At 44.3% G+C, this 22,752-nt stretch overlaps 1 protein-coding gene across 3 annotated transcripts in view; it reads right to left on the bottom strand.

Annotated features, from left to right (window-relative positions):
• Positions 1–22,752, bottom strand: part of C3_1H18orf54 (chromosome 3_1 C18orf54 homolog) — a 144,559-nt gene that overhangs the window by 90,247 nt on the left and 31,560 nt on the right. For 2 of the 3 annotated variants that reach the window (XM_086960403.1, XM_086960404.1), the window contains exons 2-5: positions 20,143–20,491; positions 17,143–17,940; positions 15,691–15,841; positions 14,349–14,463 (exon numbers count right to left, since the gene is read on the bottom strand). In XM_086960403.1, coding sequence (XP_086816529.1) covers positions 14,349–14,463; positions 15,691–15,841; positions 17,143–17,940; positions 20,143–20,437 — 1,359 coding nt within the window. In that variant the 5' untranslated portion in view covers positions 20,438–20,491. The remainder of the gene's footprint in view (positions 1–14,348; positions 14,464–15,690; positions 15,842–17,142; positions 17,941–20,142; positions 20,492–22,752) is intronic. The other variant, XM_086960405.1, reaches the window with a different exon arrangement.

The following is a 22,752-nucleotide window of genomic DNA, read 5'->3' as shown; positions in this document are numbered from 1 at the left end:
CTTGTGGACCCGGATGGGATCATATGCGTGGATGGTTCTTGTTTCAAACTTCCAAATGGCGAGACGACTGCAGCTTATGCTGTTAGCACCTTGTATACGGTAGTGGAGACAGCACGCATTGCACAGAATTCAGCCCAAGCAGCTGAATTGCTCTTACGAGAGCGTGTGTGTTGGCTAAGGGAAAGAGAGTGAATGTTTACACTGATAGCCAATACGCCCTTGGGGTGGCTCATAGCTTCGATCGTTTGTGGAAGGAAAGAGGATTCTTTACTTCCCATGGGACTAAGATACAGCATGTTGGTGACTGACCTTCTCGAATCACTTGCTTTGCCTACCCAAATAGCAATAGTGAAGTGTAGTGCTCATAAGAAGATTACTGATGATGTGGGTCGCGGGAATGCTTTTGCAGATGAGGTAGCGAAAGAAACGGCGAAAGATGCTACGAGTCGCATGTGTGTTGCGGGCCCTGCAAGATGGGTCAGAGAGGGAGGAATGTGTGAGGACACAATAGAAAGTGTGAGAACAATTCAAGAAGAGGCTACTGAGAAGGAATTGAGTAAGTGGAAAGAAAGTACAGGAATGTTGGACGCGACAGGGTGTTGGACGGAATTGTCAGAACATCAGCGTTGGCTGTTACCAGATGCCTACTTTCTACCTGTAGTTACTATGGCGCATGGTCCAGCCCACATTAGTGCAAAAGGCATATGTAAACTTCTGGCTCCAGTATGGCAGAATGAAGGAATTCCTAAATGTGCGGAGAATGTGGTGAAGCATTGCATTGTTTGTTTAATGCATAATCCAGGAAAAATAAAACAACTCCAGCCGGTCATTTTGCTCCCCCTACTTATCCTTTCGAGGTATTACAAATTGATTACATTCATATGGATCGTTGTAACAACCTCAAGTATGTTCTGGTGGTGGTGTGTGCCTTTTCCAGATGGATAGAGGCCTACCCCCTAAAGGACAATACTGCTTTGTCTACTGTCAAAGTCCTTTTGAAGGAGTTTTTCCCCAGGTTTGGTTCGCCGCGCATTGTCTGGAGTGACAATGGGAGTGAATTTGTAGGCCAAATTATGCAGAAAGTTTGTACAGGTCTTGGTATTAGGCAAAAATTCCATGCGGCAAACCACCCTCAGTCAGCAGGTTTGGTAGAGTGCTATAATGGCACTCTCAAGCTTAAATTGGCAAAGATTCAGGCCAGCACGGGTCTTGCTTGGCCTGACGCCTTACCTTTGGCACTTTTATCTACGAGAACTACTGTACATTCTCGTTTAGGACTCAGCCCATATGAGGGGGAGTCCCTCGACCTAAAAAGTATTCCGACATCCCACACCCAATGTTGATTGATTATTTGCATGATCTTACCACTAAATTGAGTGTTCTTCATCAACAGGTTCAAAACGCTTTGCCGGAGGCCTCTGCGGATCCTGTGGATCCAGGTCACTCCATCCAACCTGGTGACTGGGTCTGTCTGAAGAATTTCCAGCAGAAAAAGAATCTGGAACCTCGTTGGGGCCCGCCTCGGCAAGTCTTGTTAGCAACACGTACAGCAGTAAAGGTTGTCGGAAAAAAGAACTGGGTCCATGGCGTGCACTGTAAGAGGGTACCTTTGCCTCTACCTTTTGATCAGTGGGTTCGCAAGGGTATAAACGACAGTGAAGGCGAAAGGGCCCCTCGATTTGTACCTTGGATCAAACGAACTCTGAGAAAGAAGACGATGACGTGTTGCAAGAATCTGTACCATCACATCTGCGATTGAACACAGTGAATCCAGACACTTTGTTTAAGGAGCAAACAATCCCTAATAAGACTCGGTACAATTTAAGAACAAGACTAACGAAAGACAATTGAATTTTTCTTTTTCCTTTTTCTGATTACGTTTTTTATGAGAGACATTTTCTTTTCTACTGTCCATCAAGTTGCAGGGTCACAGTAGGAGTCTTAAGCTGTGACCTGAGGAGTGACAGTAGGTCTGCAGGACTTGCAGTGTCATAGGACGGCTAATAATCACAGCTAAGTGATCTGGGAAGATTGCCATATGCAGCAAGCACCTGTTCCAACTTCTGTTTCCTTGTTTTTCCCTACCACTGCCTCCCCACATCAGTTTCATACACTCCCAGAACATGAGCAGATTAGGAGAACAGAATACTTTAATAATTCATTTATTCAGTTATTGCATCAGTATCAACTGGTCATGAACACCACTGATTGTTGGGTCTGTGGGCTCATGCCCCATAATACAGAGAGAGGGATGCCATATTTAGTCCTTCCATTTTCCTACGAAGGCTCTGCTTGGGCCTATTTGGCTATGTTTTCTAATGTTTATCAGAACCAACTACGGTATCCTCCTGGTAGTCCATATGGTGGTGGAGCAGATTTTAGTCCCAGTTCTTTGATAAAGGGAATAGTGGCCATGGCAAGAATTGCTGAGATTAGTAAGAGTCCTGTGGATGAGAAAAGAGCATATGATGGCTGGAATGTAACCGGTTATGTTACTAGCCTTACAGATAAGGCTAGGCAAAGGCGATCCCCACCAATTTGGACTGTACCTCATCGAGGTAATTTCTGTCTACAGATCAATGGCCAGAATGTTAAAAATCAACAGGAGAAGAGTGTCTGTTCCCATACTTATGTCTATTCACCTCAGATTTCTTCGCCGTTAGTGCCATAACAAGGCACATATTTTATCTGCCATGATAGAGCCTATACGTGCCTTCCTACATACTTTTCAGGAACTTGCTATGTGGCTTTTCTTCTTCCTCCAACATATACTGCTCCTTCAGGTCATCATAGAAAGAGATATGGCAGAGGGTTATTGATTCGAGAGACACAGCAGGACAAGAAGGAGGTGACTTTATTAAAGGGTTACTTCCTTTCTGGGGCCCAATGGACAACAGCAGAGACATCAGAAAACTAGTTTGTGTTGTTGAGGCTACCATAAATGTAACTTCTGGAGCCTTGAGTAATCTGACAGCCGAACTTCAGGCAGATCGCCTCATGACTTTGCAGAACCGAATGGTTCTAGACATTGTCCTTGCAGATCGTGGAGGAGTCTGTAAATTGATCGGGTCTAGTTGCTGAATTTACATTCCTGATAATGCCCTACGGTATACCAAGCCATCTCTAAGTTGCATATCATCTCCGAGTCTATGCACCAGGACACATGAGATTGGTCTGTGATGGGATGGCTTTGGGGACTACTGTCTACATGGGGTTGGAAGATACTAACTTTCCTTGGAATGGTCTTGGCCATCATTTTCTCTTGTTGTCTCTGTGTACAGTGTGGCCCTGCCATCTATGGTCTTTGTGCCACTATGTGTGTCCCAAAGCCTGTGTCACAGAAAACTGAGAATATTAGAATGATGTTGCAGCAACAGCTCGATGACCTCATGGCCATTGACATTGACTCAGACTAACTTGAGTCCTTTGTGTCTTGCCTGAGTAATGGCAAAAGGAGTGTTTGAGGTTCTTTGATTTCTGACTTCGTCCCATGTTTAGCCGCCATTTTGTGTCTCGTCGCCATTTTGTGTTGCCCTCACTCAGGCGGCACGGAGAACAGAGTGTTTTTGCTTTTCTCAGCTGCTACGTGTCTCTTCTGTTAAAAAGTAACTCCCTGCCCTTGTTCACGAAACCGATGTCAGGATCTGGCCGAGTTCGTTAATCCATGTCTGGGTTGATTGATCCCTATCTCGACTGACTATTTGCCTCTCCTATTCTTTCCTTACATTATCTTATCCGACTGGCCTTCGCTATTCTCTCCTTGTATTCTCTTGTTACACAACTATCCTTTGAGGCACACAAATACGTCCTGCCACCTGCAAATTGGATTGTCGGTACTAGCACTGAATAATTTGTTGGGAGGGGTAACACACGGGCTCTGAGTGAGGGGCGTATTTGGGACACTTGAATATATTTGCTATAAAAGACTGTGCGCCACGGATTGAAGTGGCAGTCTCCTCAGAACCAACCTTGTATGTAACTTCTGGGATAACTGTGCTTGGCTGCAGCTAATAAACCTGGTTCTAAACACCCAACAGAGTGTCTCGTGTCTCTGTTCGACAAGGCAGGTGAACTCGGGATTTAAGGCGTGCCCTGCGCCGCCAGGCCCATAAGGCCCGGTTCTCCAAGGGCAGCGCTGCTCGGGAAAAGAGCAGCGAGTCGTCGGAGATGAGCCGGCGGCCCGTGATTAAAAGGTGTAGGCCGCATCCACCGGATTTAAAAAGAGGTGAGAGGCCGGGGCACGTTTGGGGGCCGGCCTAAAGAACAGCAGTGCGCCAACTGAGGCGCAATGAGCACTATAAACTCGGAGGCCACAGCAGAGAAAACAAGGTGAACGTACTATCCGGCACTTGGTCTATAAATAGTTGCAGGGTATGCGTCACACAATAGGGATCTACAGCAGGAAAATAAACCTGACCCTGAGTGGTGACTCAACACAGCAAGACGCTGGAGAGCGAGAAAACACAAGAGCACAAGAGCCTTAGACTAAGCACTACGTGGGCGTGGATTACCTGCAAATAGAACAAAAAGTTGTCTCTAGGGCCAGAAGCACGCAACCTTCAACACCAGCCTGAAGTGAGGAGCACCAAAGAAACATGGAGGGACGCGGCAACTAGATCCATAGCAAAATAAAGGACGGGGGCACAACTACCTAACTTAAGGGCAAATTGTGCCCTGAAGGCCACCCCTTTACACCCCTGCGAGGAGACGGTACATGACAGGGAGGCCAGGGTACTACTGTGTACTAACCTTCAGACATAAAAGCCTGATGTGCCCGTACACTGAAGCATGCCCGTGCCACACAGCTAGTACCCAGAGAGTAAACAAACGCTAAAATGTGTTGCAACGTGCAGTAGGGGAAATGGGGAAAACGAAGAAACAGCAATTGCGGCTCACGTTTGAGTAAAAAAAAAACTGCAAAAATGCACCAGCACGCATGGTCGGACTTGGAGCAGGAGGCCCCTGCTAAGGGAACCACATCGCTAGAAACAACGTTCCTAGTAATGCAGCAAAGTCTGAAATCAATTGAGTGGAAAATCGATGCATTAAATAAACACATGGACAATATGGCGGCTAAACTAGACAAACCGGGTGCTAGAATTGGGGAGGCAGTGCAGCGCTTGTCAGTGACGGAAGACGGCCTACAAACGGTGACCACAAAATACCTAAACATTCAAAAAATGCTAGCTGTAATACAGGCCAAAAATGAAGATTTAGAGGCGCACTCGCCCGGTAATAACCTGTGCATCACTGAAATATCCGGAATCAACAAATACTGGCAGGATCCAGCAGTATGTCGAACAAATGCTGCAATACATTTTTGGAGCTGAGCAGGCTGTCCACTGTCAGGACTGTCAAAAGGGCACATAGAACCCTAATGGCACGCCTGCCCCCGGGTGCGCAGCCGCCCCACATTGTGGCCAACTTGCTAAACTACAGAGACTGTGACTCCATTTTAAGGCTGGCAAGAGAGAAGCAAACTATTCAATATCAAGGAAATAGCTTTGCATTCTTTTCAGATTTCACAGCGACAGTCCAAGCCGCACACAAAGAATTCATGGAGGTGAAGAAGAAGCTACAGGCAGAGAAAACACCCTATGCTATACCCGGGGCACCTCTGAACAGAGTTTGGGGACAACAAAAACTCTTTACAACTACCAAAGCTGGGATGGTTTACATGAAATCGCAAGCAAGCAAACGAAGCACACGGACAGAGCCGGGAAATGTGGATGAAATAAGCAGTATATAAGGACATGGTCACAACAAACATGGATTTTTGAGAAGGGGTACACGGACCAGATACTGACCCCCGATCTGTGAAGGAGACTGTTTGATAGAATATCACATGCAACACAACGACGAAAGGACTCAAGCGCTTCAGCCCAGAGAAGACAGTTATGTACCTAAGGAAGTAAAGTATGTCCTTTTGTATGTCGGAATGAATAAAGAGTGCAAGCGGAAAGGGATTAAAAAGGCCCCTATAGATGCCCCTTGGTATATTGTACAGTGCAGATACTGGAACTCGGCCACCTCCAGCCACCAGGAGGGGAGCATGGCCTCTAGTCGCCCCCAGAGGGTTCACCCCGTCTGTTAATGAGAAATTGTTGGTTTGTTTGAGATAAGTGGGATGACTTTAGCATGATTGGGGTGCTGAAGTGGGTGGAGGGAGGGTTTGTAGTTGTTTGTTGCAGGGGCAATACAACATAACATCATGTTGTGATGCGTCGCCTTCTTCACTGGCCGATGCACCTGCCCAAACCCAAAGAATAACAAGCATTTACAATGCAATGGTCTCGGCATTATTAAAGGTAGAGCTATTGGCATTGCTCATGACTTTTTTTTTAAATCATAAATAAATGGCACTGTCATTTACATTGCCAATAGCTTAATCGTTAAATAAATGGCATTGTCATTTACAATGCCAATAGCTTAATCGCTTGCAAATGCATGACATATTGCATTTACACCCACACAGAGCCACCCACACAGAGCCACACACAAAGCCACCCACACACAAAGCCACCCACACATACATACAGAGCCACCCACACACACAGAGCCACACACACACAGAGCCACCCACACACACACACACAGAGACACACACACACACAGAGAGACACACACACAGACACACAGAGAGACACACACACACACAGTGACACACACACAGAGCCCCAAACGCACACGCAGAGCCACACACAGCTACACACACACAGAGCCACGCACAAACACACACACACAGAGCCACGCACAAACACACACACAGAGCCACGCACACACACACACACACACACACACAGACAGAGCCACACACACAGAGCCACGCACACACAGACAGAGCCACGCCCCCACACACAGACAGAGCCACGCCCCCGACACAGAGCCACGCCCACACACACCGACAGAGCCACGCCCACACACACAGACAGAGCCATGCACACACACAGACAGAGCCACGCACACACACACACAGACAGGGCCACGAATTCAGAACTCACGCCTACAACAGCAATCGCTGTGATTCCATGTAACAAAATACTTGTCTACAGGCTTTAAAACAGTGTCATAACATCCCGCTGTAACGGTCTATTGTCATCAACATTTTCTCTTCATAGCAAGTAAGTCAGGCCTACTACCATTGCCATATCTTTTTACAATAAACAAGTAAGATCTATAGTGTTGCACATACATTTTATGAATAAACCTAGTAGTCTTATAGTGTTTGTCACAATGGCCAACTCAGGCCTTCTGTAATGAGTATAAACTTTTTCACAAGCAACCATCATGCATAAAGTCATCAAATTACAATTATGTACAAAATTACAGTTGGCAAAACAATAAACAACTCATCCTGAAAGGCCTAACACGAATTATCATAGTGCAAATACCCAACCGCATCCCTACCTCCAGCATTTGTCCAGTGAGGAAAGATCGGAGATGGGGGAGGTGAGGGGGGGGTGGAACCAACAACAAAACCCTGTCTACTATGTCAATGTGTGAAATTCCATGCAACAAAATACCTGTCTAGCAATTTAACACAATGTAACGAAGCGTAATATTACCAATCGAACCTTAAGGGTGTTTTGGTTTTAAGATGTGCTTTTCACAAAACATATGCCAAACTGTTGACTACGTCTTATCTTTCTACAATAAGCAGATTAGACCTATGGCTTCTGGTGTGACTTTTCCCAATGCACCAAGCAGGCCTACAACCTAGATCACTGGTGTGTAATTATAAACAACTCAGGCCTACTGAATTGATTGTAATCTGTGTAATAAAAGCAGTTTTAACAGCATAAGTGCCTAACTTCTGTCCAACCAAATCTTGTAAAAAGGAATCTCGCCATATCCTTGGAGCGCAGCTCTGTAGATAAGATGAGGCCAGGTGTAGGTGGTATAAAAAGAGTGTTTTGTATGATGGTTTTCTCGATGTGTCCTTGTTCTTCTTAATGCCATTTTTGCCCAGTCTGCGAGTGCCGAGTGCAACTGACGTCAGGGAGAGCCTGCCCCCTGACAGAAACTGAACCGGGCAGCTCCTCTAAGATTACCCCTCGTGGGCCCCTTTACATGGACTTAAATTAAATCAGCTCTCAAGCTCGACTTCAACGTGTCAGTGTATTTTCTCCACTGTAGGTTCGACACGAGATGGAGGCAGGACAGACGGGCAGGGCGCAGAAACCAATCACCTCTTCATGTCTAGTCACAGCCCGTCCTTGGCTTAAAATCAAGAGAGCTGCTCTTCCTGAACAAAAATCACATTGGGAGGCACAGAGCCAATAGGTGAAAAAAAGTATTCGCAGGGATTGAGACGGCGGTGAGACCACCAGGGCAGAGATTTCACTATGAGACAGTCAGCAGCAGTGCTTAATTTGGGGACAAACACGTATTTTTCCTCAATACGCTTTGACCCTAAGCAAGAGAGAGAAAAACATAAAAGAGTGAAAGAAGGAATAGAAAGATGGGAAAAGAGTGACAAAAGCAGAGCACTGGGATTAAAAAGACCTTAAAGTGTGAGTTGTAGAGGAAAGAGCTCCCCAACCTGCGTTATCGTGGTCGGCAGGCTTCTGAGCAAAACCTTGGGCTGGGGGCCCCAATACTTATTCTTACACAAATTAAGCACTAGGTAGAGCGTGAGTAGATGGCTTTCTGGTAAGTGAAAAGTCCTAGAACCTGCGAGATGGGAGGCTGGTTTGTAGGGTTCTTCTTGCAATAAGCATGGAACAGTGCTCCGTGAAACGCAGATCATTTTACATGGGGTGTGTTTAGGCAGCGCTGACGTAGAATGGCCCCTGCAGGCGTTAAGTTTAAATGTGAGCCCGCCTTACAGTGTGGCAGGCACCGCACACGTGGCTGAGCAGAGAGGCACATCACGTGCAGCACGCACCGGCGTTGCTGGAACTGGCCTCTCCAGAAGGATGAGGGTTCAACCTCCCCTCCGGTGACGCACATCTGGCATTCCTCCCGGCGTCCAAGAGAGGGTGCTCTTGGCAGGGGCCCGTGGAGCCCCTGCAGTGCAGGCCCCCAACACCTAATCAACCTGAGTTAATGAATATCTGTGAGTTTGGAAGTTCCTGGAGCCCAGGATGCAGAGGGGGTGCCTATCGTCTTGCCGTACGCCACTGACTCTTGGCAGTGATTATCGCCGGATTTATGAGGACTTTGCAGCTGTTCATTTCGAGCTTAATGGCGAATGATCTCCTTTTCTGGCACATTGATCACTCACTCCACAGTTAGTTAATTTTTGGTACGCCTTGCTGCATCGATACGCGACCGCCGCTGGGAGCCAAAGAGCCCGGCGTCTGCACATCCAGCTTCCTGCCTCATCCCGGCGCCTGCCTTACATCTGGAGAGCAGAGGACGGGTCGGGAGCAGGGGTTAATACAATGTTAATATTTTTAATTCCGCGTCAGTGCTGTGTATTTGGGAGAGTCCGGTCGATGCAGCCTGATCCGGAGCAGGAGGTGGGGGGGGCATCAAAAAGTACCAGGTTTGCCCTCCAGAAGAGCAGATGGATGGAAGGCTACCTGCCTACCGCGGCGGGCGATCCAACTCTTTAACACCCCTAGAGACCCAGCGGGAAGGAGAGACACGAGCAGCGCCGAATACTTAGAAAAGCCATTTCCAAAATCCTCGGAACGCTAAGGAATCCATATACCACAACGCGCTTTGCATGTTAACCTTTTTCATGAAACTGACGTCCATCTTGTACGCTATAACTTAGCTGAAAGCTCCAACCCGGTCTGTTAGAGGTGGTGAATCTCTGTGAGAGCCGCAGGAAACCAAGCAGCATGACCATGTTTCACTGAGGCAAGGAAGAAATGCCTCAGAGAAAGCACGGTCATTTTCCGATTCGGGTGCGTGGTTTTCGTTCTCTCCTCTTCCCATTGGCTGGAAGGTAAAATTCTAGCCAATGGGAAGAGGAGAGAAAAAACAAGAAAGAAGCTTAAAAAAACGCCTCCGAATCCGAAAAAGACGGGGCTTGGACCGAGTGACGCCCCTCTCCTCCAATGGCTGGCCAGCATTTTCTTGGCCAGCCAATGGAGAAGAGGGGCTGGTTCCAAGCCCCCTCTAAGAATCATTAAATATTCTGGCTCCGCCCACTGCTACGCAGTGAGACGGCCCCTCGACCTAAAAAACTAGGTATGGAAACGTGATAATCGAGTCTGGTTAGACTCTTAACTTGGAATGTGCAAGGCATTAACAACCCAAAGAAGATCAGAAATGTCCTGGCATACCTAGATAGTAACAAGATACAAATAGCGCTACTGCAGGAGACGCACCTGGAGAGATTGGCAGAGCTCAAAATAGGGGCTAGATGGGCAGCAGAGAGAGTTGCTTTATCCTACTCCACTTACTCCAGTGGCGTGCTCATACTTATAAAGAGAGGCACTCTCTTTGCAATCACGCACTCATGAACAGATGATCAAGGGAGGTTTGCTATAATTCAGTGATGCCTGGGAGGCACTAGAGTGACGATCGTCAATACATATGGCCCCAATGTTGATGAGCTAGAATTTTATGCAAAAATGTGGGCACGCCTAAACACCCTAAATGTGGAAGTGCTGATGTGGGGAGGAGATTTTAACTTGTAAATTGATCCTGAACTAGACAGATAGGCAACCACAGGCTGGCAGGGAAAGCAGGCAGCCATGGTAATGCGGGATAACATGGCTGACTTTGGTATAGTGGATGTGTGGAGGACAAGTAACCCAGGCACTAAAGAAGGGACATACATGGTCCCCCCTAGATTATTGGCTAGTGTCGCCGGATGTGTGCACATTGGCCGCGGAGGTGACTCACATGGCTAGAACATGGTCGGACAACACCCCAGTTTTACCAGAACTTCAAATTCCCACACACAGGAGTCCACCATTCCAGTGGCGGCTGCAGGCCTCGTCCTTGCTTGGCATGGTGTTCAGAGACAGCATAGGAGAGGCGATTGTGCGATACTTCCAGGAAAATTAGAAATACGTGAGAGAGGCAGGGACATTGTTGGAGGCTTTCAAAACTACTATACGGGGTGAATGATTATAGAGCCTATTATCGACTCTCTCAGATCTACTGACCCGCGTTAAATCCGGATCCCCTAATGATTGTTGTCCTCCTTATATCATGAGAGACATTCTTTCCTACCTTCCTCACAGTGTGCTACCCTTCCTTAATGAGTCACTCACGCAGGGTAAATGTAAATGTAGTGTTGCTTGTATAGCGCACGTATCACCCCAGACGTGGCATCATGGCGCTGTAAGCATACCGCTGAGGAACCCTTCCTGACCTCTCCCTGTGAATTGCCCACTCCTGGGTACCCCCAGGGTGAAAGCCAGGCATCCTAGCGCTGTTGGGGCCGTTGTGGAGATTAAGCAAGCTATTGCCCAGAGTTGCAGCGTGGGACCCATGATTAAATTAGGCACCGAGGCAAGAATGATCAGGTCCGAGGAAATTGAGCCCAAGACCCCCCCGAGGCGGGAATTGAACCCTGGTCCCGGGCCAGGCCTCTGCATCAGGGTCTGCCGCTCTAACCATTGAGCCACACTTAGGGTCCCTTCTGCCTTCAAGAATGCTATAGTCATTCCCCTACTCAAAAAACCGGGGGCTGACCCTGTGACCCTCTCCCATTATCGGCCCATTTCTCTTCTCCTTTTCTTGGCTAAGATCTTAGAGGCTCATGTGACCAGGAGTATTTCCAATTTCATAGAACAGACAGAATACTTAGAGCCGCATCAGGCAGGATTTAGGCCTGCCCATTCTACAGAGGCCGTAATTCTGGCTATGCTGGATACTATGAGAGCCAATGCCGATAAAGGCAGCGCCCAGGCGTTATTGTTATTACATTTTTTTGGCCGCATTTGACACATTGCTGTACCGTGTCAAACAGGCCGGCATCTTTGGTGTTGCCTACAGATGGGTCAAATCCTTCCTCGAGGGTAGAACCCAGGCTGTCCGTCTCACCTCTTTCACTGCTCCCAAACTTGCTACTTCATGCGGAGTTCCTCAGGGCTCATCCCTTTCTCCTTTCCTTTTTAATCTGTATCTCCGGCCTCTGAGTCACTCTTTAAAAAATATGAAGGTTACTATGTTTAACTATGCAGATGATCTCCAGCTGGTCTTTACCCTGAATAGTTCCTCTGACTCCATTCTGCAATTCCAAACTACAATGCTTCACATTCAGAGCTGGATGAACCTAAATCACCTGAAACTTAACCTGGGCAAGACTGAATTAATCCTGCCTGGGAAGAGTGAACTTTCCTGGGGCCCTCACTATTGGCCGGTGGAATTGGGTCCCTCTCCCGTCCCCTCCTCATTGGTAAAAAGTCTTGGGGTCATCATTAATGCCGATCTCTCTCTTAGAGGTCAAGTGGAACAGTGGTTTCGTCCTGCCTATTTCAGCTACGCAGGATTAGGAAGATTGCCCACTTGCTCACCCACTATGCTCTGATACAGGTTGTGATTGCCCTGGTCCTGTCTCGGTTAGACTTTTCCAATTCTATTTATCTTGGCCTCCCTTTGGGCCTACTTAAGCGCCTCCAACTGGTACAAAACCAGGCCGCCAGGCTAATTCACAAGCATCCCAGATGGCTATCCGCTAGACCTCTGTTGGACAAACTTCACTGGCTTCCTATTTCCCAACGTATCGCCTTCAAGTCAGGGTGTAAAATTGTAAAGCCCTGCATGGCAGTAGCCCCAAATTTATTAGCTGCAGACTAGTTAGGCATGTACCTCTTCGCAACCTACGGTCCGCCCATCTCCAGTTCTTGTCTATCCCTACCTTCAAACTCAGACGCCAGGGAGGGTGCAGGTTCTCTTACCTCGCCCCAAAATTCTGGAATTCCCTGCCACTAGCAATCCAGATGAGCACCAATCTCCTGGCATTCAGAAGAATGCTTAAAACCTGGCTGTATGAGCCAAGCTCTTGGGTAACCTCCCTTTGATGTGACTTCTGCCTGATCAGCGCCATGAAACCTTCGGGTGACTGTGCGCTTTATACATTTCTATTAAGATAAGATATAGGAATATATGTATATACACACACACACACATATATATATATATATATATATATATATATATATATATATATACATACACACACACACATATACACACACATTTGGAAGTGTATTGAAATACACTGTCTGGAAAGAATAATAGTTTCTACAGGAATCAAGCATGATAAGATTTTCAGGGGATACTACATTTGTGGAGCACAAACTACAAGAGTAATAACGTATGATTGAAAACCACTAGGAAATAATCAGTAAGTTAAAAATCAGATCATCAGTTCAGGGACAAGATAGGCTTTGGTGGCTGGATCTAGAACTGGTTTTCCGCTGACTTTCTTTCCAATACATTTCGGATTTAAACTGTTGTGCTAACCATGTGGCTTCTCACAAAGATCCGACCAATTCATCTATGTCACTTAACACGTACATGGAGCCTGGGAGGTCCTTATCAACTAGGTATGCTCTCGCCACCAGTTTACAGGAGACATCCGACTGGATGCAAGTATCTCCACCTTAGAAATTAAGTTGGAGGTACAAGGTACTAAGTGGTTCAGTGGTTTTAAGTAAAGTCAAGACGAGTTCTGTTTTTTTTCTTTAGACCTTTGCTTCATATTTTGGTTTCAACCTTACCCATGCCTATCTCCCCTAATGAAAATCGGTAAATTTGTCATCTCTCTATATGACATTAGGACAGTGTTTCAATCTCTGCTGTTATGCAGGGTTAATAAAAAGGGATACAGCACTGTATTTACTGATTTCACTATGTCTTAGCTTGCACTCCTACTTGGTGCATAGTTCACCTCGATTCGTTATCATGAACTGCATGAATAAATTGCCCTAACCATCAAGGAGCATCAGTGCCTTATATTGGTGTGCCTACTGTAATGCCGTTGGATATCTACAATACATTTTAGAAGGTCTCGAATGCGGAGGTGTAAGAACATTCAGCTGCACGAGGACCTACAATTGACAACCTTGAACCAAATCTTATCTCTTTTCTAGCATGTCGCCCTACAATATCAACTATTTGCTTTTTCTTTTCAGTCCTCTTCTACATGTATTAAATTTAAGCAAAAATTTGGAAATGTTTGGCTACTATCTATGACTCTCTAACACTGGTGGATTAGTCTTCGATTTCTGGATCTTATTTTTAGAAACGTACACTTCATTTACCGCTTTGTAATATGAAGCTGTGAAGCAAATCTTAGAAAGTATTGCATTACCGAACTTATAAGCAGCTTCCAACGCATTACAAATCTACAACACGTAGTGGCATAAAATATACACTTGCTGATACCTTAAGAAACTCAACCAACTTCTAATAAACATATTAACTTTCCATACCTGTTCTTGACATTCATTCTTTAGACCATCCCTATGCAATTCATTTACGGGTTTGAATTGCTTTGCTCCTTCAATATCTGCATCTTCTTCACAAAAAACCGGTACAGGTGACTTGCTGAAATAAATGTAAAGCACATCATTAATTAACTGCACTTGAGAAGTAGTACTTATGCAGTGTTACATTTCTTCATTCCTGCTGATTATTTGAAATAGAGGTGCAATAATGTAATGTCAACAAAAACGGTGCAAGAATGTAATGTTGGCAGCAATTATGCTGAATGAAAATTGTTATGTGTTTTATTATTATTATTATTTTACAAACCATGGTGCACATATCATTTACCTTTGCAGAGCTACTGTCTTTAAACTAAGTCAAGTTTGATAGGAAAAAAACATTCCTTTGTGTATCAGGATTATTAAGCAATCCTCAAGATCTGTACCCACATGAAGGACATTTATATAGCACAGCTATGTAAACAAGGTCATCTCTAGGTTCTGCTTATCGCAGTTACAGAAGAGGCAGGACTTAAACTGATGGGTACTGAGTTGATCTTCCCTTTGAGCAATGAAGATAGGGGCCACATTTCAGGGGAAAGAGAACTGCAACATTGGAGGCAAATACAGGGCAGTCTAGTGCCACCCTCAGCACAGAATCAACTGGAAATAAGTGCACTGGCACCATTTTATATCATGGGACCATAAAGACCACTATGTGGAATAGGGTAAACATAAAGCCGAAAAGGCGATCCTTTATTTGTATTCTTGCCTCCACTGGAAGGCAGTGTAATGCTCTGTATGCTTTGGATGCATGGTCTTTGCATCATAAGAGCCGAGTCGAAAACCTGCAACATGTTCAAATATTGCTTATTGATGCCTACGATGGAGAGCATTCGCACAGTCAATCATAGAACTGGTAACAGACAAGCTAATCAGAGCAATGAGAACTGTAAGAAAGCACATTACTGCTGAAACCCAAAATGAAAACAATATGTAGAAACCATATGTAAGTGGAATTACCAGCAGCTTTTTAATGTGCTACATGTGAGTAGCAGGTGACAAGATTCAAATGAACAAATCCTCAAGAAAGATCAGACTCAGTGTAAATACATTTTGAGTAGCTTTCAAGAGCATGGTAGCATGTAGCATGTAGATATAGAGCATGTAGCATGTAGATATAGAGCATCAAGTTATATAGCTTGTGTCCATTTTGTAACATTTAAAGAGTTTCCAGTCTTGTGAAAAAAAACGGGAAACATAAAAAGACATAGAAAATAACAGCAGAAAATGAGGACCCAAATAAATGGCCGTCAAGAATGTCATCAATACTTTTCATTCTGCTTACAAAGTAACCGGAATCCTCTCCCAAGATCGATCTGCTTCCAAGATGTCTTCGGTCCGGGGGCTGCAGTGTTTTTGCGTTGGTGTCAAAAAGCCTCTATTTGAAGATTCCAATGTTCTCTCCGCTTTGAGTAGCAGAAGTTCAATCTGGTCATCTGTAAAGATAAAAACCCATCTTGTGAGCAGTCTGTGTCAATTAAGGGCATTCCTCGGATAACAGAACGTTTTAGTATTCGAGTCTCATTTGGTTAATAAACAAACCATTTCGCCACTTGCAATAGAACGTTTTTCTAATACCTTCGATCAGAACAGTAACAACTAGATAAAACCCTTCAGCTATACAAAGAGAACAATCTAAAGTGGGTGGGATAGAGCACTGACGCAAATATCAGTAATTAATCATAAGTAGGAAGTAGTGGAGAAGTTAGCACTGGGACTGGCTAGGTTTCAACAGTTTATTGAAAAAAACTTGCATGGTTCTGGAAATAGAATAGGACATTCGCAGTAATAATATGGACAGTAATGCCTTTGAAAAACGATTCTATAAAGATAGAACAGAGAGCCCACGAAGTATGTCGTTCTAGATGGAAAAGGTTGGAAATAATAAGGCTATGTAGGACAAATTTCATTATTACAAATAGATCAGAGGCATAGTTCATCCTACCCATCTTTGTGGCATAACAAAATTAATTAGATCAGTCAGACAACGATGTGTAAGAAAGCAATGATTATATCACAACCTGAATTTGAACTCTTTATTTATAATACACCCGGCATCACAATAAAATATTTCTTAATTTTGTTTTTGAAATGTTACGCTAAGATACAATTCTCACTTGAATCAACAATTGATGTATTTTCTGTCATATTACAGATGCATTCTTGAGATGGCAAACCAAATGGTACATTTGTTTAAAACAAAGGCGACATTTTAACATATGAATACATATGGAAACGACAGATAGATGATGGTAATATTGAAAGAAAAAACAGTGCAAGAGGAAAGATTTTGTTCAGCATATTTGATTTTATGGTACGAGACGGTGTGGGAAGGCTCAGCACCAGCATCAATTCTAGTTTTTATTACTGAAAGCAAAAAACAACCATCCCGAGAAGGGACATTGTCAAAACTAGTAATATTATAGATTTCAAAAATAACACAGAGCAGATATACTGAATAGTAACAAAAAGGAAAGGGTAACCCGGTTTACCATAAAGTGTCTCTATGGTAACAGACTAAATTAGCCTAGAAGTCCTTACCTTCCGTCAAATATGCAGCAACATGGTCTGAGCTGATAAGGAGTAGAAAATCAATAACTGTTTAAAATATTGACCATAGAAACCCATGACAACAGAGCAAACATAATGCCGTTTTACGCATTTATTGATTCTTTCAAAAGGGTGTTCTGATATAGCTGTCTGTAGAAATAAAATGGAAATGAATCAATGCAGTTACCTTTGAATGGTTCTTTGGAATGTCTTGGTAAGTTTGACCCTTTGAAAGGCAACCGTTGAGGGTCACAGGTTCTAGCATGTTGGTCTACTCTGAATAAATCTTTGTCTTCACTTTGTGAATACATATTAATATTTTGAGGGATGCTGTTAAATGACTCGTACTGGCCCAGAAACCTCTCATCAAAAGATTGTTTGTGCTGCGCATATATACCTTTCTCAGTTGTTTTATCAGTGTGTGGAAAATTGTGACTGCCAGAATCCGACAGAAGGTCATAGTTTTTCAACCAGACTGGGTACTTGATGTCAGAAAGGCTGGTTATGCCAGAAACATTCAAATCAGATTTCTGGCTGGTCAGCCATCTTGGATATTCTTTGAAGGATGATGTTGGAACTAGTTCATGTTTCCAGTCCTCTGAACTTAATGTAAAAGGATTAGAATGTAGCTTATGATCAAGTGTAGCATCTTCCATTTCAAACGTATGCTTTTTCTTTGCATCCTTGCACTTCAGTTTCTCTTCAGAAATGCTTATATTGTAAAAATTTGCTTTTGCATTACGATCTAAAGAAGATGATCTCCGAGTGGATTTCATGAGTTTTTTTGAAGGTGGTCGACCTTTCCCATTGATTTGTTTCCTGCTGTTAAGCTTAGACATGTATGCTTGGTCAACTGGTAACGATCCATCAGATGCAAAGCCTAGAAGATCATCAGTTGTAAGGCTGGCCAGTTCTGGATCACTCGTAAATCTTCGTCTTGAGGTTGAGGAAAAAGAGCTGGGTTTTCCCATCCACTCTCTGGAAGCTGAACATATGAAAAAAGAGAATTTAGTAAATCTAGAAGTACACAGTTTAGAAAACCACATACCTGGTTATATTTACAAATCAATATTCAACATGCAACTCAACTCAACAATGTAAATTTTTCACCAAATCCCGAAATTTAAAACATCTCACGCTCTTAAACCGGCCTTGCACCCAATTGATGGAACTTCCTTCCTCCCGCTATCAAAACACAACCTGATCTCCTTTGTGTTAGAAAGTGATTGAAAACACGCCTTTTTTGATTTCACTTCAACTAATGTGCAATTCATTCAACATAATGGTCAACATTTTCCTGTCTACTATTTCGACTTTTGTACAGTAATTTTCAATCAGATCTCATGCTTATACTGTTGCTTTATAAATTTCTATTGTTATTTGTAAAGTGTCTTTCTACTAAGGGGCCGAACCTGATCTCGTTGGGAAAGCCCGCCGTCTAAGTCGGATCCAGAGTGCTTTCCGACGGACTCGCACTCCGGGGCTCTGAACGCCAGAGTACGATACAAACAAGCACTTATGGACACGGGTCGCTCTGAACCCCATTGAAGTCAATGGGAACCTGTTGTACGACGCGTACATAGGTTCCCATTGACAAAAAAGGTATGTTGCGCAAAAGGGCGCCCAATGTAGTGGGGACGCGTCTGTGCCACCTGCACCATACATGCACGTGTTGGGGGGACCCTTGGGTCCCCCCCTGTGACCGACTCATAAGGCTAAGGGGTGAAGTGTGGTCCGGCGCGGATCACCGAAGTTTGCTTCCCAGAGCTTTTACGAGTCAGAAACTCTGTCTCAATCGGCTGTCAAAATCGTGCATCGTACTGGCTCGGTCAGAAATCGCCTCTATTGCACGGAACGGTTCGCTTACGGCAGACACGTACGGAGTAATCCGGTAAAACGGTCGACGATTTCACGTTTCCCGCATCATACTTGCTCACTTGAACAGTTGTACGAGTCGGTCGGGAAACAAGCGTCCCGCTGGTACTTTTCCCGGCAGGATCGAGTTCTTAGCCATTCCAAGCGAGATCGGAATCGGCCCCTAAGTAGTGATATAGCACACATTGGCAAAGCGAAAAGTCTTGCCAATGCAAGCGCTATTGGCTTACCCAATATGTTTTAGCGATTTTGTACACTAGCGTGGCTGCTGTCCAGCATGGTCAAAAGTTAGTGGCATAGAGGAAAGTAAGTGGAGCGGTATAGAGTGGAGTGGCGTAGAGTGGAGTGAAGCGCCTTACAGTGAAGTGTCAGAGTGAAGTAGAGTGCAGTGCAGTAGTGAGCAGTGGGGTAGTGTGCAGTGAGGTGGAGTAAAGTGACGTTGAGTAGGGCAGAGCAGAGTGGCACAGAGTGGAGCGGGTTGAGTGGAGAGGCTTTACTTTTCTTTCTCTGGCTGCAAACAGGAGTTTGTGAACACCAATTTAAATGCATTTTTATTTATTGCTTGGACTTTCACGGCCCACCAAAAATCGTTCACGACCTGCCAAGCGGGGCCCACAACATACAGTTTGGGAAACACTGAGGGAGGTATTGTAAGAAGCTCAGAAAGCTATGCCTTAAAGAACTTTAACCAAAATAGGTTTCACTGATTGCATGATTTGTACAGGGTGCAAACACTCAGGTTCCGCATGTACTGCTTCTCACCTCCCTCCTGGCTCCTTCCTACATCCTGATTAAATTCTTATGAACACTGCCATGGCAATTGTGAAATAAATAAAAACCAAGACAGTAGGGTAAATTTGACCAAGATTATAGTAGAGTGCAACATATAGCCGATAATAAAATATCTGCAGAACGTTAAAATAATTTGACATTTTATACAGGCAACACCTCAAAATAAGTAATGGTCATTCATATGACCTTTGTTTCTGATAATTGAGACCTATACGCTTCAATTACCTCCTTCGCCCCTGCTCCTTGTGGGTCACCAATGCTCTCATGTAGATGGTGCCGTATCATACTATAAACAAATTGCTACTTTGATAACTGAAATAAACAAGCCATTTGAGGTTGCCTAAGAGGGCGAATGTTGTAGCTATAAACCTCAGAAAATGTACTTTTTAATTAAACGTTCCAGGAGAGGGTGAGGCAAGAAGTGAGGGAGTGGGATTTCCTTTTTAATGAGGTCTGTCTTTCCATGTAGTACTACAATTTTACGCATTTGTACAACAGCTTTCGTTTGCTGGGTACTCACCTGCTTTTTGTTTAGAAGAAAGACTTGATATTGTGTTGCTTCTAGCAGAAACAGTGCGTATGCAGATCTGTCCGGTACTTGCTACCGGGGACTGTAGACTTTCCTCAAAGTCTTGGATATAGGCTTCCAAGGCTCTGCTGGCGGAGTCATACAGCTTGTCCTTGTACTGAATGGAGCTCCGGAGAGAACTTGAATATGTGCTGGAGCTGCCAAGACTGCAGCTGGCAAGAAGGGAAGAAATTGAGATGGTAGATGGAGATGTGTGGCCATCACCTTTTCCAGTAAAGCTGGCCATGACGTTCTCAGAAAAGGTACTTGATGAAACAGGCAAACATTATGCTACACCAAGCTGCAAATAAAAACACATAGTGTTAAATTGGAAATTCATAAGAGAAGTGAAATTATCACTATACACTGTACTGTCAATAAGTTCAGAGGAGCGACTGAATTAGACTAACCAATGGTAGATGGCATGTGTCCTGCGGCAAGTAAAACATCCAATCCTAATGACGGTCACAAAAGGAGACAGCGCAGTAACAAGGAGGGACTAAGAAGCCTCATTATCAATCGGAAGCCAGCATTTAACCTGGACGATGATGCCAGCCAATGAAAAATATGGGCGGGCTTCTGCGCCACTTCTAAAACATAACCTACTACGCCATGCCTCGCAAAGCGAGCAGCGCATGCGCTGCAACGCTAGCCTTGACCTAAAAATGACTTACACCAGGCCCAAAACGATAAACAAAACAATGGGACAGAAAAGATATAGCAGCCAGGCAGGGGAAAAAGGAAATTTTTGAAAGAGGCTGCCAAGTAGCCCATGAGAGGTGTGATCATTTCAGTCAGTTTTAACTTTTTGGTAAAGCGTAGGTTTTTAAATTGCAAATTATGGGCTGAAAAATCAAAGTGTATCCAAGGTGACAATCTAGAGCGCCGAGTTGTCGTCTATGAATATCTTATAAGGGATGCTCTGTAAGATTTGTAGAGCGAACCCTCTAAGGAGCCTTTCCCTCTGCTGTACAGCAACAGTGTGGTGTTTGTTAGCTTTAGTATATATGCCACAGGATACAAGAGACTACACTCCACATGTTCTTGGGTGCTTTATGACTGCAGCTTAACCAATCAGGTGCAGACTTGTGGTGCAACTAATTCCTTAAACGATCCGGACGCATTCTGTACTAACGGCAGTCAGAATCTATTCTTTTATTTTACTACATCATGTTGTAACTTATCTTATTTCTTAGCGCTACTAATTTATGAAAATGGAGAAGAGTCCTGAGGCACAAAAAATGGAAGTCATTCTACAAGGGTCACGTGACGGTGTAAAATGATTGAACCAGATTAAACTACATGTCACACAGTTCCGCGGATAAAAACTTATTGCTTCATTAAATAGAACTTTTAAACTGGACATAGAGGGTGAACAGAATAGTCCATTTTTGCTACATATGTGATATGAAATGGGGCATTCTGGATTTGCTTCAGAGTAAAAATGGTGCCTAATGATTTTGAACTATTTTTGCTGTATTTACTTCGTAAGAAGTGGAGGTAATGTGTCACTTGTTTCCGTTTTGAATTAGGTAAGCAGATAAGATAAGACAAAACATTTTGAAACATTTTTAACAAAGGATTCCCTTTTCTTGTATTAAAAAGATATATTATTATACATGTAAACTGCTTACGGGCACTGAATGCATCATTTCTTCTTTTAGCAGTAGTTTCCCCATCTGAGCCTGCGTGTGAACATTGTGATTAGGTCTTGATTTCAGCTATCTATCTAAAAAATATCATGAGGTAGAGATATGCTTCACAAAACAGACAACAGCAGGGAAACGCCAACTATGCTCATTTTCGTCCAAATCCAGCATAGCAAAACAAATAAGGGCATAAAGAGGTCTCCCTCTCCGCTGACCAAGGCGTGACTGGCTGTAGCGATCACCGGGCATTTCCCGGTGGGCCACCAGGTAGGGGACCTGTTTTGGCCCCCTGGGTGGCTGTTTTTGTTATAGGGGGCTGGCAATATCGCCCCCTGTAACAAATTCGGCCGAAACCAGCCCTAGAAAACAGCTCAGCCACACCCCTCTGCCCCCTAGGGAGGCCAGTCAAGCGGTTTTGGTTCCCTGTCGCTGACCCAAAGGATGAGCATTACACAAAATTAAAAGCTCTGATAAAAATGCTTGTTTTCTGCAGACACTCAATAGTAATGAAAACACAAAGACAAAAAATAATCTTAACATTTGCTTGAAAGCAGAAACCTACAAAAAATACTTTTTAGAAACTTTAAAAAGATTGTGTCGTTGCTTAACTCATCGAGAGAAAGAGGTCATTTCAAGAGTTGATTTCCAGCTGGCCCTTTTGGTACTAGAGCTAAACGCATGATCAGGTGTAGACTTCCTATCAGGACCGCTCACACACCGTTACACGGAAGCCACAAACTAAATCAGTGTAGACGCGGCGAACTCGAACGCTATACATCTTAGAACGCTGAAGATTAGAAGAGACACCCGCGTCTCATATGCAAGTACTGACACCTGATGAGAGAAGGCCAGCACAATGATTTTCTTGTGAAAATAACCGCTGACCCGAGTATGTTAATATTTTTTTGCTTAC

The sequence above is a fragment of the Lissotriton vulgaris genome, chromosome 3_1 (genome assembly GCF_964263255.1).
Source record: "Lissotriton vulgaris chromosome 3_1, aLisVul1.2, whole genome shotgun sequence".
Taxonomy (NCBI): Eukaryota; Metazoa; Chordata; class Amphibia; order Caudata; family Salamandridae; genus Lissotriton; species Lissotriton vulgaris.
Note: the sequence above shows the minus strand (reverse complement) of the source record. Positions and strands in the feature narration are given on the sequence as shown.